The sequence below is a fragment of the Heptranchias perlo genome, chromosome 40, assembly GCF_035084215.1.
Source record: "Heptranchias perlo isolate sHepPer1 chromosome 40, sHepPer1.hap1, whole genome shotgun sequence".
Classification (NCBI taxonomy): domain Eukaryota; kingdom Metazoa; phylum Chordata; class Chondrichthyes; order Hexanchiformes; family Hexanchidae; genus Heptranchias; species Heptranchias perlo.
The window spans coordinates 13,227,642-13,243,493 of NC_090364.1; the positions used below are offsets into that span (position 1 = coordinate 13,227,642).

At 46.8% G+C, this 15,852-nt stretch overlaps 1 protein-coding gene across 1 annotated transcript; it reads right to left on the reverse strand.

The window, feature by feature from the left end:
* Positions 1–11,468: 11,468 nt before the first annotated feature.
* Positions 11,469–15,240, reverse strand: LOC137305427 (melanin-concentrating hormone receptor 1-like). The gene is made up of 2 exons (XM_067974253.1): positions 15,159–15,240; positions 11,469–12,454 (listed from the first exon to the last, which is right to left on the reverse strand). The coding sequence occupies exons 1-2, from the start codon at positions 15,238–15,240 to the stop codon at positions 11,469–11,471; spliced, it is 1,068 nt and encodes a 355-aa protein (XP_067830354.1).
* Positions 15,241–15,852: the final 612 nt, after the last annotated feature.

A 15,852-nucleotide genomic window follows, 5' to 3' on the forward strand; every position in this document is an offset into this window, starting at 1 on the left:
CTCTGACGTCTGCACTGTGACGTCTGCACTCTGACGTCTGCACTGTAAGATCTGCACTCTGATGTCTGCACTGTAAGATCTGCATTGTAAGATCTGCACTGTGACGTCTGCACTCTGACGTCTGCACTGTAAGATCTGCATTGTAAGATCTGCACTGTGACGTCTGCACTCTGACGTCTGCACTGTAAGATCCGCACTGTAACGTCTGCACTGTGACGTCTGTGTGCACAGATATCCTGTTGGTATTTGAGACAATCAGGATTTCCAGTGCGATGGAGACCTTGCATGTGTATCATCTAGACGTGTGACGGAGCCTTTCCCGCAGTCTCTGGCTGTAAACTAGACTTTTAATTAGAGAGGTTGAAAATGGAAGGTTTCAGGGTCTTATTGATCCTGAGGTGATCCTTTCAAAGTCATTAAATCTAATTAACACTTTATTAAAATAATTAAGTCCATTTTTCTCTTTCCAAAAAGAGGTCTGGATATATTTGGGGGCAGCTGTTGGAATGAGGAACTGAGACGGAATAAAAGCCATTCCAGATTTTTAAAATTTTACAGCTCAACCAATTTTCCATCGGTGTCATCATAAAGTATCAGACTTAATAATGTTTTTAATTTAATGATGAGGGAATGGTGCCCATCGTTAAACACTGGGTTCCCTGCGCCCCACCCCCATCGTTAAACACTGGGTTCCCTGCGCCCCACCCCCATCGTTTCTGAAGGCTTTGACTCTTGCTGGGGTTCAGCCCCACAGAGACCAACTACCCTCTGGTACCTCAGACAAGCAGCATTCTTTACCGAACGTACGCCATTGGGTGTCAGCGGGCTGCTTGACTACGGAGGGCATCGTAACTGAACGTGACTCAGATCTCACCCACCGTCCACACGGACAGTTCAAATCCAGCGCATTCCCGGCCTTGGAGACTGGTTGCCATGTAGGTTGGCATATTTACCCCACGTGGGAATGAGCCACAAGAAGCAGGAAGCTCTTGAACAATGTCAGGTGTTAACTGGGGTGATAATGGCTCCAGTATTCTCCTCTCCTGTGCACCCAGGAAACACTCAGTTTCTGGGCACAAAAGAGAGGGAAAAGGGGCAGAAATCATACACCAGGAATCATAGACACTCCCAGTGCAGTACTGAGGGAGTGCTGCACTGTCGGAGGTGCCGTCTTTCGGATGAGACATTAAACCGAGGCCCCGTCTGCCCTCTCAGATGGATGTAAAATATCCCACGGCGTTATTTTAAAGAAGAGCAGGGGAGTTATCCCCGGTGTCCTGGCCAATATTTATCCCATAACCAACATCACTAAAACAGATTATCTGGTCATTATCACATTGCTGTTTGTGGGATCTTGCTGTGCGCAAATTGGCTGCCGTGTTTCCTGCATTACAACAGTGGCTACACCTCAAAAGTACATAATTGGCTGTAAAGCGCTTTGGGACGTCCTGAGGTCGTGAAAGGCGCTATATAAATGCAAGTTCATTCTTTCCTTCTTTTGCCCCATTTATGTTGCCCATGGATTTCCTGGAGATGACTGGGGGTGGGGGCCAGAGCCCAAGCGTGTGGCAACTAAATCAAAGGGCGCCAGAAGAGGTTGGCGTTTAACCATGCCAGTCCTCCCCCACCCCGATCCGAGGGTGAGGGACCTCCTGGCTGGTGTTTTTGGACAGAGGCCTGCAGCAGACACTGGATTTCTGTCCCTGATTCTGGGCGCAGGCCCCCTGTCAAAGAGCAGACCAGCACCTGGGATAACGTCAGGCTTTTGGTAAAGACTTTAACCCAGAAATACATACGGGCTCAGTTCACATTTAGCTAACACTTGGTCCCGGTGATCTCCTGGACTGGTTTCGATCGGCTGAGGAATTTTCAAGAGTATTTTTTTCGCTTATTGGCCGTGGATGTTTTCGCAGTTACATGGCTGTGGGGGGAGGCGGGACATCTCAGAAAAGAGAAGGCTGAGGGGCGACCTGATAGAGGTCTTTAAGATTATGAAAGGGTTTAATAGGGTAGACGTTGAGAAGATGTTTCCACTTGTGGAGCCAAAACCAGGGGTCATAAATATAAGATAATCACTAATAAATCCAATAGAGCATTCAGGAGAAACTTCTTCACCCAGAGAGTGGTGAGAATGTGGAACTCGCTACCACATGGAGTAGTTGAGGCGAATAGCATAGATGCATTTAAGGAGAAGCGAGATAAACAGATGAGGGAGAAAGGAATAGATGGATATGTTAATGGGATTAGAAGTAGGGAGGAGGCTCATGTGGAGCATAAACACCGGCATCGACCATTTGGGCCGAATGGCCTGTTTCTGTGCTGTAAATTCTATGTAATTGTTTGTAAGAGGGAGGGGGACTATTAAGGCCAACGTCCCTCGATGTCAGACGCTCCTCCTGAGAGGGACACAAATTCAAAATGACACTTCTGCTGAAAGACTCATAAAGGACGTCCAGTTGAGCCTGAAACTCAAACACAGAACCTCCCAGTTGGGAGTCAAGAACCCAATTCAACTCTAACAAGAATATCAAGGGACGGAGAGCAAAGGTGGGTAAATGGAGTTGAGGTGCAGATCAGCCATGATCTAATTGAACGGGGAGCAGGCTCGAGGGGCTGAATGGCCTGCTCCTGTTCCTATGATCCTAAGGCAGTTCTAATCTCAAACTTTCCCAGCACCAGTCCTCCAAGTAACATGTTAAAAAAACAATTCTCAGCTCCTCCTCAGGGGCATTAGTAAAGGATCATTTCAATCACAAGGAGCATCTCTGCTTAAATTAACAGTGGAAACAAAACAGAACGTGTCTCCTCTAAAGATCCATTGATATGATCGCATTCTCCAGACTTTGTTCCTTTAATTTTCAGAATAAGAGCCTACTCATCATAGATAGATCTGAGCAATTTCATTTTCAATTTACTTAACATGTGACCCAGACTAATTTGCGATTCTATTCCTGATAATGGATCAGGTTCACAGCCCTGAGCCTCTTATTGAACTCAACGTTGTAGGCAAATTTCTGAGAAGTGCAATAACAATAGGGCAGTAATTTGTGGGGGTTTTCAACTATCCAATATTAACTGGAGTACAATCAGTGTAAAAAGCTATAGAGGGCGCACAATTCTTAAATTGCATTCAGGCGAACTTTTTTAGCAAACCCAACAAGAGGGGGGGCAGTTCTGGATTTAGTTTTAGGGAATGAAGCTGGGCAGGTGGAAGGAGTATCAGTGGGAGAGCATTTTGGTGGTAGTGATCATAATTCAGTTACATTTAGCGTAGTTATGGAAAAGGACGGAGGTAGAACAGGAGTAAAAGTTCTCAATTGGGGAAAGGCCAATTATTTTACTAAGCTGAGAAGTGATTTAGCAAAAGTGGACTGGAAACAGCTACTTGAAGGTAAATCAGTGTCAGAGCAGTGGGAGGCATTCAAGGGGGAGATTCAAGGGGTTCAGAGTAAACATGTTCCCACAAAGAAAAAGGGTGGGACTGCTAAATCTAGAGCCCCCTGGATGACAAGGAGCATACAGGGTAAGGTAAGGCAAAACAGGGAAGCTTATGTCAGGCACCGAGAGCTCAATACTGCAGAAAGCCTAGAGGAGTACAGAAAGTGCAGGGGTGAAATTAAAAGGGAAATTAGGAAAGCAAAGAGAGGGTATGAAAAAATAATGGCAAGTAAAATCAAGGAAAACCCAACAATGTTTTATAAATACATAAAGAGCAAGAGGATAACTAAGGAAAGAGTAGGGCCTATTAGAGACCAAAAAGGTAACCTGTGTATGGAGGCAGAAGATATGGGTATGATTCTTAATGAATACTTTGCATCTGTCTTCACAAAAGAGGGGGACAATGCAGAGATTGTAGTTCAGGAGGAGGAGTGTGAAATATTGGATGGGATAAACATAGTGAGAGAGGGAGTATTAAGGGGTTTAGCATCTTTGAAAGTAGATAAATCGCCAGGCCCGGATGAAATGTATCCCAGGCTGTTAAAAGAAGCAAGGGAGGAAATAGCAGAGGCTCTGACCATCATTTTCCATCCTCCCTGGCTACAGGTGTGGTGCCGGAGGATTGGAGGACTGCTAACGTGTACCGTTGTTTAAAAAGGGTGAAACAGATAGACCGAGTAATTACAGGCCAGTCAGTCTAACCTCGGTGGTGGGTAAATTATTGGAACCGATTTTGAGGGACAGCATAAATCGTCACTTAGAAAGGCACAGGTTAATCAAGGACAGTCAGCATGGATTTAAGGGAAGGTCGTGTCTGACTAACTTGATTGAATTTTTTGAGCAGGTAACAAGGAGGGTCAATGGGAGGTAACGAGTTTGATGTAGTGTACATGGATTTTAGCAAGGCTTTTGACAAGGTCCTACATGGCAGACCGGTCAAAAAAGTAAAAGCCCATGGGATCCAAGGGAAAGTGGCAAGTTGGATCCAAAATTGGCTCAGTGGCAGGAAGCAAAGGGTAATGGTTGACGGGTGTTTTTGCGACTGGAAGGCTGTTTCCAGTGGGGTCCCGCAAGGCTCAGTACCGGGCCCCTTGCTTTTTTGAATCGGCATAAATGGCGCTGACCTTGTATTTTTGGGGGTTCCTCCAGATCTTCCACTGAAGTTACAGTGGACAATCGGGAGAACCCCAGCGCAAATGCACCCCTTTATTCTGTCCTCAGTAAGGAAAGTAAGATGTTGCATTTATATAGCGCCTTTCACGACCTCGGGACGTCCCAAAGCACTTCGCAGCCAATGTAGTGTAGGCACGGCTGTAATGAAGGTGAGCAGATGAGTTTTCTGGGTGAACCCAGCGAGCATGCTCTTCAAAGCTAATCCTCAACCACAGAGGAGTACTCTCCACAACACCAGTGACACTTGCATCTCTACACCACCTATCCACATTGTCTCCTGTGTACGACTATCTCACTAGTTCACAACTCTGGCCGGTTGTGTGCTGCAGCGTGAGATTCCTGTGACGTTCTTTCAATTAGGACCCTCAATGACGATCGAGGAGAGGTGGCGTGTGTCTTATTTGTTTACGATGGGTTCAAATGCTAATCCAAGGGTGAAAAGGCACTGTGCCCACTATACCAGGGAATCTTTCTGTCCTCGCCCCAGCCTTTTACGTCCTGCTGAGGGGGCAGACAGGGCCTCGGTTTAACGTTGCATCCGAAAGACGGCACCTCAGACAGTGCAGCACCCCCTCAGTACTGCACTGGGAGTGTCAGCCTGGATTTTGTGCTCAAGTCTCTGGAGTGGGACTTGAACCCACAACCTTCTGACTCAGAGGCGAGAGTGCTGCCCACTGAGTGTCGCGTCTTGACACCTGCTGTAGGGAAATTGTAACTTTTCCTTGGATAATCAAGTGAGGTAAAACTAGCTCCAGGCTTTTACACTAATAAATCTGGTTCCTTTAACCCAATGGCAGACCCCTAGACACAATTGTCGTGGCTTCCCTTTAAACATTCCAGTAACTATACCAAGCTACAAATTCATATAAAAAGATAATGGGGGAGAAATTGGTTTCGCGCCAGGAACGGGTGTGAAGTAGGCACGGCTGATTGAAGACGGAGGCCCGAGGCCCCAGGCTCACTCCAAATTGGGCCTCAGACCTCATGTCCGGAATACCAGCGAGCTGCAAGTGCCAATCAGGGATCCCGATACAGCTGGCCGGTGGGTGCGAGATCCCAAAACCTGCCATGAAGAGGCCGAGCGGGTGTGAGGGAGGAATCCGGTACCGTTTTTCCAGCAGGCTTTGGGAAATAGTCTAACTGAGGGCAGCACAGGATGATGGGTGTGATTATAACAAAGCTGCAAGAACAGCTTTTGAAAAACTGCAAACTTGCAATTCCCAAGGATAAGAGGTCGGCCATTTAGGACCGAGATGAGGAAAAATGTCTTCACTCAGAGGGTTGGAATCTTTAGAATTCTCTACCCCAGAGGGCTGTGGATGCTCAGTCGTTGAGTGTATTCAAGACTGAGATCAATGGATATTTGGACACTAAGGGAATCAGAGGATATGGGGATCGGGCGGGAAAGTGGAGTTGAGGTCGAAGATCAGCCATGATCTTATTGAATGGCGGAGCAGGATCGAGGGGCTGAATGGCCTACTCCTGCTCCTATTTCTTATGTTATCAGCTTCAAGCTTCAAAGTCTGCTAAAAGACAGCCTTGTGTGCGTGTGTTGTGAATATCCAATGTTTGGGGAATGGGATCATACCTCCAGATCCAGGACATATCCAAGATAAGAATTCAATATCTCTATACTAAGAATGTTGGTGTCACACAACCGCAGGATGACACGAGGGGTGGGGGATTGTGAAAGATATTCACACAAACCCTAATATAAGAGCAGCCAAAGACCTCTGTTAGTTAGAATTCTCAAGACGACCTGTTTCGTTGGTGCTGAGAGGAGCAAGTCAGATTAACGTCTCCTGGATATTGAGGTTGAATGTTTAGGCAAACCTAATGTCTTATATCATTGCTTATCATTTATAATATATTTATGTTCAAGTAGGAGGACAAAACTATCTCTTTCGAGTTCAAGTGGCCCGGGCTATTTTATTTAATAACGAGCGGACAAGTAAGATTAACAACAGTCACATTTATTGGTGCCCAATGTGGGGTAGCAGCCCTCGGAATTGCAATGGAGCCGAGAGCAGCCACCTGCTCCTCCTCCTCCGCAGGGAGGGGAGTAATAACTAAGAAACTGACCTGTCCTTCAGCAGCCTCCAGTGGTCCCTTTAAGAACCGCTGGTTAGGCAGTGATAGACCCCAAAAAGCCGAGCAGAGCGTGCGGCTTAGGCCCCTGAATAGCATATTCATGGGGCCTAATGGCTGTTTTGGGGGGGTGCCCTGGGCATGCAAGGGGGGAAAATCGGGCTCACGAGATCGCACCTGGAAATTGGTCCCCCCGCCCCCCCCCCCCGCCACAAATTTTGCACCCAAAAAACTGGCTCGAGGGGGTCCAATTGCACCCCCCCCCGCAATGTTCCTTACATGAAACTAGACAAGTCTGAGCATCTGTCACAGTACCATCTAAATGTTTTCAGTATCTTGTTCAGGTGCTTCCAGGTTCCAAGTGAAGGCTTTATCCCTGCCCGGGTCCAGGGAGGGAAGACCGATTCCAACTCATTGGTTGACCAGTTCTGGTCTCCATTATTGGTTTTTAGAATTCCCGATCACGTGAAAACGATCCATTTAGATTTGCTTCGCCTCTGGAGTTCTTACTGATGAGCAGCATTAACTCACGCACTGAGGATGTAAGTTCGTAGAATCAGACAATCGTACAGCACAGAAGGAGGCCATTCGGCCCCTCGTGCCTGTGCCGGCTCTTTGAAAGAGCTATCCAATTAGTCCCACTCCCCCTGCTCTTTCCCCGTAGCCCTGGAAATTTTTTTCCTTTTTAAGTATTAATGCAATTCCCTTTTGAAAGTTATTACTGAATCTGCTTCCACCGCCCTCTCAGGCAGCGCATTCCAGGTCATAACAACTCGCTGCATAAAGGTTTTTTTCTCCTGATCTCCCCTCTGGTTCTTTTGCCAATTTGATTGAATTTGGCCCTAAATTTTACATTTTTAGCTGGACTTATCTTATTTTATCCCTCCTGCCCCTGATGGTGGCGAATCCTTGCCCGATTAAGGGTCCATGGGCATCTCCAGCACCTTGGCCAAGTGATGGCACATCCCCTTGTGCCCCCCAGCCCAGTGCGGCACTGAGTACCGGGGTGTGTGTGCGCTGCCAACAGCGACCAGGAGAGCTGACCCCCTCCTCACTCAGAGACCAGCCCTCTCACTGCCCTCGGGGGAATCGGGGACCGGGCAGCGGGTGTAGAAATCCGCAGGGTTTGATGTCGGAGCTCACTCCCCCCCCTCTCCTTTTTCCAAATCACTTGCCCTCACCGTGGGCGATGAGGGTCGGGAGCTCTGGGCGATCAGGCGGGAAGGCCTCGTGTGGAGATACTGATTGAAATATGTTAAAAGCATTAGTCACACTTTAATCCGCAGTAAAAGCGAGAGATCAAAGGAAACTGGACAGTTTGGGAATAATCAGCCACTCTAAAGATGGGTGATATAGTACGGAGATGAAAGAGGAAGATGAATATACAAGAGACCAGTGACAGCAGGGCTGAGACAGCATCTTTACTGTAATGAAGTACAGCACCTCTTAAAGGGGCACTGTCTCCAGGAATAAAAGTTTGTCAAATCTTGTTTAATTTATACACAGAGAAAAGTGGAGCCTGATTTCCACCCCCCGACCCCATTTCCCCCCCCCTTCCTCTCCTGAAGGTGCCAGCTCGGGGTGGGCTATAGTTCCATGTGCCACACAGGGTGGGGTACAATGGCACGTGCCAGCTCGGGTAGGGTACTGTTGCACGTGGCAGCTCGTACACACACACACGCAGCTACACCTATACACGCATCGTTCCACACACACATGTATACAACCTACACACACACATGTACACGACCTACACACACCATCCCACACACGCACACACACACACACACACCACCCTTCTTGTTCTTATTGAATTTCGGAATTTATTGATCTTTCACCAGAAAATACATGGATATGAAGAGAGCGAATTTATTGTCCACTATAGACACTGAACAGAGAGAGCAGCAAAAGCACACAACAGAGTATTGATAAAATCACATTTTCCCAGGGCTACAGATAGAGGTATTCATGTTTTGATTCCATTTCTTAAAAATATAAGATGATGTAGGGGCAAGATAAGGTCATTAGACTCTCCGAAGCCCATCCTTATTTTGATAGATTAATCCCACCCCCACTTTCTCACCATATCCCTCATTCTCTTCTCTTCAGAAACACATCGAATTATCTTTCAAACCCTGATAACTTTTTCCACAACCCAATTACCATTTGGAATAAAAAGTTCGGTATGATTCTCCTCTTACTCCTAACTTGATATTTGAGCCCTTCACTGCTCGGAACACTTGGTCGATTGTCTTCATAACCTGGAAAACTTTGAGCGCCCTCTGTGCTCTCACTCTGATTGGCCGAGCAGCACTCCAGGGGCGGGGTTTCAGGTCTGTCTCTTACCCTTTCTTAAATAACTGGTGATAATTTCACCTGGATAACTTTATCTGGTGATTATCCCGGGCGGGGGGTGGTCACGTAATAGCAGCAGGTAAAGAGATGGTCAGGACCACACAACAATGGTGTCATGACACCAACACTCGCTGTTGGGGCTTAGAGTGAAGAACGGCTACCTGGCATGGTCCTGGCATTTTCCTGGCACAGTCCTGGCATGGTGCTAGCCTGGTCCTGGCATTTTCCTGGCGTGGTCCTGGCATGATCCTGGCATGATGCTAGCCTGGTCCTGGCATTTTCCTGGCGTGGTCCTGGCATGATCCTGGCATGGTGCTAGCCTGGTCCTGGCATTTTCCTGGTGTGGTCCTGGCATGATGCGAGCCTGGTGCTGGCATTTTCCTGGCATGGTGCTAGCCTGGTCCTGGCATTTTCCTGGCATGGTGTTAGCCTGGTCCTGGCATGGTCCTAGCATAGTCCTGGCATGGTCTTGGCACCATCTATGGAGCAATCTTTGGGGGAGGGATGGGTAGGAGGAGAAATTGGAGAAGGGTAAAAAGATTGTATGAGGAACGTAGGAACAGGAAGAGGCCATTCAGCCCCTCGGGCCTGCTCCACCATTCAATTAGATCATGGCTGATCTGTCCATTAACTCCATTTACCTGCCTTTGCTCCGTATCCCTTGATACCCTTATCCAACAAAAATCTATTGATCTCAATCTTGAAAGCTCTAATAGACCCAGCACCCACAGCCTTTTATGGGGAGAGAATTCCAGATTTCTACTACCCTTTGTGTGAAAAAGTGCTTCCTGATTTCCCTCCTAAATGGCCTACCTCTAATTTAAAGATTATGTCCCCTCGTTCTTGATTCCCCCATCACAGGAAATGGTTTCTCCGTATCCACCTTATGGAATCCTTTTAACATTTTAAACACTCGATCAGATCACCCCTCAATCTTTTATACTCAAGGGAATACAAGCCAAGTTTGTGCAACCTTTTCCTCATAATTTAACCCTCTAAGCCCCGGTATCATTCTGATGAATCTGCGCTGCACCCCCTCCCAGGCCAATATATCCTTCCTGTGGTGTGGCGCCCAGAACTGAACACAGTCTCCAGATGGGGTCTGACCAAGGCTCTATACAATTGAAGCATAACTTTGTAATCCAGCTCCCTTGAGATATTAGCCTTTTAAATTGCTTTTTATACTTGTCTACTAACTTGAAATGATTTGTGTACTTGGACTCACAAATCTCTCTGCTGCTTTACAGTTCCTGGTTTCTCACCATTTAGAAAATGCTTTGATTTGTCTTTCTTAGGTCCAAAGTTGGTGACCTCACACTTGCCCACATTGAATTCCATCTGCCATAGTTTTGCCCACTCTCGTAATCTGTCTTTGAGAATAGCATTAAAAAGACGCTCCAAAATGGTGTCCCGACTGGCCATGTTGGTGTGCACCATCGACTCAGGCCTCACCGAGAGAGATTTTATCAATTAGTGTTTCTGAAGCAGAGCTTCGAATGGCATAAACACATCTCGGGAATCGGGGTGCAGATGCCCAGGTGGTTTTCCATCCCGCCCGAATTCTTGACGTGCTCTCTCTCTGTAAAACTCTGCGCCAGCCATTCTAATTGGTAACGCCTTGCCCCAAGATCTGTCACGAAATCTCACGCAATACGGTGGTAACAAAAAGGTCGTAGGGGCAGCCAACAGTTACAGGATAGGGATTCACTCCCATGATAATCCAGACAATTAGCCCCTGACCTGAACCAAGCTGTCTAAGGAAGCAATAGTGCAATGGCTAGGACAATGAGGGGCCAGAAGGAGTTGGACCATGAGTCAATGCCAACCACACCCACAACACGGGGCATAACCTTAAAATTAGAGTAAGGCCGACCAGAGGTGAATCAGGAAGCATTTCTTCACACAAAGGGCAGTGGAAATCTGGAACTCTCTCCCCCAAAAAGCTGTTGAGGCTGGGGGTCAATTGAAAATTTCAATGCTGAGATTGACTGATTTTTGTTAGGCACGGGTTTTAAGGATTATGGAACCAAGGCTGGTGGATGGAGTTAAGAAACAGATCAGCCATTGAATGGCGGAACAGGCTCGAGGGGCTGAATGGCCTGCTCCTGTTCCTAAAACAGTTGAAGCCCATCCTAGACTGTTACCATAATCATGCTGCCTCACCCACCCTCCGTGAAGGACGGATTAAGTCCTTTATATGATGATGTAAAGGGCTTAATTTGTGAAGCCAGTTAATGTAATCAATCCTTATTTGATTCAACTGATTGCTGAATACACAGGTTTGCTAAATAGGTGCTGAGATGGAGACAGGGCCTGATTACAGTATACAGAGCTCACGAAACTCTCTGAATGAGGGCCATTCAAACCTGGTCGGTTCTGAGGATTGGTCCTGCTCACGGCCCTAGTTTTATCTTCTATCGGTCTTCCTCACGTGACGAGCTTTCCTGTCTCATTTCCAGGTGGCTGTCAGGGATTTGTAGACTGCTGACTTGCCTCTTGTGATGAGAAGGCTTCACCATTAGAATGAGGTTTCTTCGAAAAGTCTCACACAGCGCGATGTAAACAAACGGGTTGAGGCAGCTGTTGGCGTAGCCGAGACTTATTGCCACGTTGTAGGCGTAATGAAAGGGCAGCGTAGGTTGGTCAATGGAAAGTTGGGTCAGCTGCAAGGCGTAGAATGGTGCCCAACAAATGAAAAATACCAAACAGATGGCAATGGCAGTCCGTGTGACCTTTCTGGTTCTCAGTCTGACACTTCTTTGAGTGGTGGGGGCAACCGCGGAGGTGACGTGTTGTAGGATCCTGATGTAAGCCACAGTGATCACCATGAAGGGCACAGCAAAGGCCAAGAAGAACTGGTACAAGGTATACCAGTAGATGTCGGCTTCAGGGTTAGGCAGACAGATGCCACATCCAACGGCCCCCCCAGGGAAAGGGATCAACCTGGCGTACATCCAGACTGGGGTAATGCTGATGAAAGAGAGAAACCACAGCAGGCAGATGATTAACGTCGCGATGGAGGGCTTCCTAAAGCGAGACGATGAGATCGGGTGGACAGTGGCCAGGTAGCGGTCAATAGACATAGCAGTAAGGATATAGGTACTGGTGAACTGGCTGTGGGCATCCATAGCAGTGATGATTGTGCACATAGTCTCTCCAAAGTGCCACACGCCATTGCCCACCAGTTGATGGATGAGGAAAGGCATTCCCAGTAGAAAGAGCAGGTCTACAATGGACAGGTTGACAATGTAGATGTCTGGCACTGTGCTGCACCAGTGAAACTTAGACTTCTTGCTGACTGTGATGATGACGATACAGTTCCCGATGATCCCAAAGAGACAGATGATCCCAAACACAGAAGGCAGGATGATATTGGTGTAACAGAACTGATGTGGAACATCTGTAAAAAAAAAACAATGGCCACCAATAACACTACCGCAAACAAACAGCAAACCACTTTCACCTTAAAAAGAAAAAAGAAAGACATGCATTTATATAGCACCTTTCACAACCTCGGGAATTACCAAAGCGGTGTACAGCCAATGAAGCACTTTTTGAAGTGTAGTCACTGTTGTATTGTAGGAAACGCAGCAGCTAATTTGCTCAAAGCAAGATCCCACAAACAACAATGAGATAATGACCAGATTATCTGTTTTAGTGATGTTGGTTGAGGGATAAATATTGGCCAGGACACCGGGGAGAACTCCCCTGCTCTTCTTCGAAATAGTGCAATGGGATCTTTTACATTCACCTGAGAGGGCAGAGAGGAGAAACAACATAACACAGGAGGAGGCCATTTGGTCCATCGTGCCTGTGCTGGCTCTTTGAAAGAGCTATCCAATTAGTCCTGCTCCCCTACTCTTTCTCCATAGCCCCGCAAATTTTTCGTTTTTAAGTATTTATCCAATAAACGTGTCGGAGCAGCAGTTTGATAGAGCAGGGAGTAGGCTGCAGGCTTTCTCAGCTGTGAGGTCTTGATCTCAGTCCCCGAGGGAATGCGCTGAGCAGAGACCAGACGCCTCTTTGAGCAAAAGGGGAAAATAACGGGAGTGAAAGTCACCCCAACATTAGCAGGAGGCTGGGTGAGGCCGGAGGGTACAGATACAGGCAGGCATTCACCTTGGATGGGGGACTCCTTTCCCAATACAAAACATTCAGTTTTACAATCACTGGCCTGCTGGGGCAGTGGGTTAATATGTGGACCTCGTCTACCTGGGTTCAAATCTTGCTCAGCCTGACAAACTGAAACTTTGAGCTCCCAAACTAGCTCAGTGGACTGGTGTGTCATGTGGTGTTAGAGCTACCAACTCTGGTTGGATGTATTCCTGAAGGTTTCAGCACATGACCTCCCGCCTCCAACTGCCCCGTCCAGTAAAAGAGCCTTTTCCCTCATTTCCAATATTTTTATAACTAATAAATGAAAGTGTACAAAGAAATTGAAAAAAAACTCATCATTTTTAACACCCTCTATGGTTTTTCTCCCTGGGTGTTGCTCGCAGCAGTGTCCGGGAGATTAATCTTTAATTCCTGCACAATCCTGGTGCAGCGTTGAGTCACACAGACCGGGATGGGGTGCAGTCCCTCCCTCCTCACAGTCAGGGCTCACACATGGAGAACGGCTGCTCAGGCTACTTGTCTCTTCGCTTGTTCTTTGATGCCGTTGGTGCTGGCAAGGCTGCTCCGGTTTACTGCCCAACTCCCATCCCTGGTTGCCCGCCCAGCTGGTGATGGGCTTTCTTAGTGATTGTTTTTATGACTGTGTGGCTTGCTAGGACACCCTAGAGGGCACTAAGAGTCAACCACGTAGCGCGGGACTGAAGGCCAGACTGTGTGGGAGTGGCAGGGTCACTTCTACAGCTTTCATGGTCACCGTCTACTAAATCTTCTCAATTCAATTATACAACTTCTAGCTTACTAGTCCTTTTTTTTTATTCGTTCATGGAATGTGGGTGTCGCTGGTGAGGCCGGCATTTATTGCCCATCCCTAATTGCCCTTGAGAAGGTGGTGGTGAGCCGCCTTCTTGAACCGCTGCAGTCCATGGGGTGATGGTTCTCCCACAGTGCTGTTGCTAGTCCAATAGCATAACTACCACTACTCTACCGTACCCATATGACCAGTGAAAAGAAAGAACTTGCATTTATATAGCACCTTTCACAGTCTCAAGACGTCCCAAAGTGCTTTACAGCTAATGAAGTGTAGCCACTGTTGTAATGTAGCAGCCAATTTGCGCACAGCAAGCTCCCACAAACAGCAATGTGATAATGACCAGATAATTTGTTTTTTTTTTAGTGATGTTGGTTGAGGGATAAATATTGGCCAGGCCATGAGAGACTGCCTCTGCTCTTCTTCAAATAGTGCCATGGGATCTTTTATATCCATCTGAGAGGGGAGATTGGACCTCAGTTTAACATCTCATCTGAAAGATGGCACCTCGGACAGTGCAGCACTCCCTCTGTACTGTAAGTATTAGCCTAGATTTTTGCATTGCAAGTCCCTGGAGTGGGGCTTGAACCCACAACCTTCTGACTCAGAGAGGGGAGTGCTACCCACTGAACCACAGCTCATGGTCATGGAACTGCAGCCCAGTGAGAGTCAGAACATTCAGGATAAGAGAGCAAAGTAGCCACTTTCATACAAGAAAACACGGACTTGTCTCTGGTTTATTCTCTTTCTCTTGAGAAAGTGGGCTGAGCTCTCTAACCTGCTGTAGTACAGAGTGTCAGAGTGTATTGAGCTACACTAAAATTCAATTGTAGAGTCAATTAAACATCTCCAGTGAGTATACAGATAGTACTCAATATCGGTCAGATATCTGAATATATTAATTACCAGGACACTCGAGTCCCGAGGAACAGTTCATCTGCAAACGTCACTCAAATTTATTTTTAAAATAGCTCATCACAGTCTCACTGTGCAAATCAGTACAGGAAATGAATGCTGAGTTAGGGGAGCCAGTGACCTGATTAAAGAAACCCTCTTTGTAAAACCATTCCCAACCCAGCAGCCACCTCAACTTTCACAAACTTGGGGAACAAAAATATTTTAAAGCGTCGCTAAATCAAAAATAAAAATGTGAATGAGCCGACTGCTCGGTGAGACTTACCCGGAGACGTGGAGTTTTGGTCCAGCTCAGGGGAATTGCTGCCATTCGTCGCCCAGAATACGAAAATCTTCTCTTGATCCATCACTCTCTCCCCCTCCCTGTTTCTCTCTCTGTTTCTTTCTTTGTTCTCTTTCCTGTCTTTGTCTTTCTCTCTCTACTTCTCCCTCTGTCCTCTCTGCTCATCTCTTTCCTTCTCTCTCTCTTTCCTTTGTTCTGTTTCTTTCCCTTGTTTCTTGCTTTCTATTTATCTGTCTTTCTCTCTCTGTCCCTCATTTTCTCTAGACTTCTTTTATCTTTATCCCTTCTTCGTCTCTCTCGTTTTGTCTGTTTTTCCTGTCCCCTTTTTATTTTCCTTTCTTGTCTCTCTTGCTGTTTCTATTCCTTTCTCTCTCACTCTCTCTCTCCTTTCTGGTTTCTCTAAACTCCACAGATCACTCAAGTGTAAGAGCAGGTTCAGCACTGCCTCATAAATAAGCGAACAGATCCCAATATCTCAACTCTTTGACAATAAGACTTATCTGTCAGGAGCCCTTATTAAGGGAGAAATGTGGGAGGCCTCTCTTACATAGAAGCCACTGATCTATGTCACATTTTGCTGAAGATTCCTTATATACAATTCCCCAGCGACAAACCCAGTGACGTCTGGTGTTTTTTTAACTCACTGATGGTCAGAATCCAGATACAGCTCACAGCA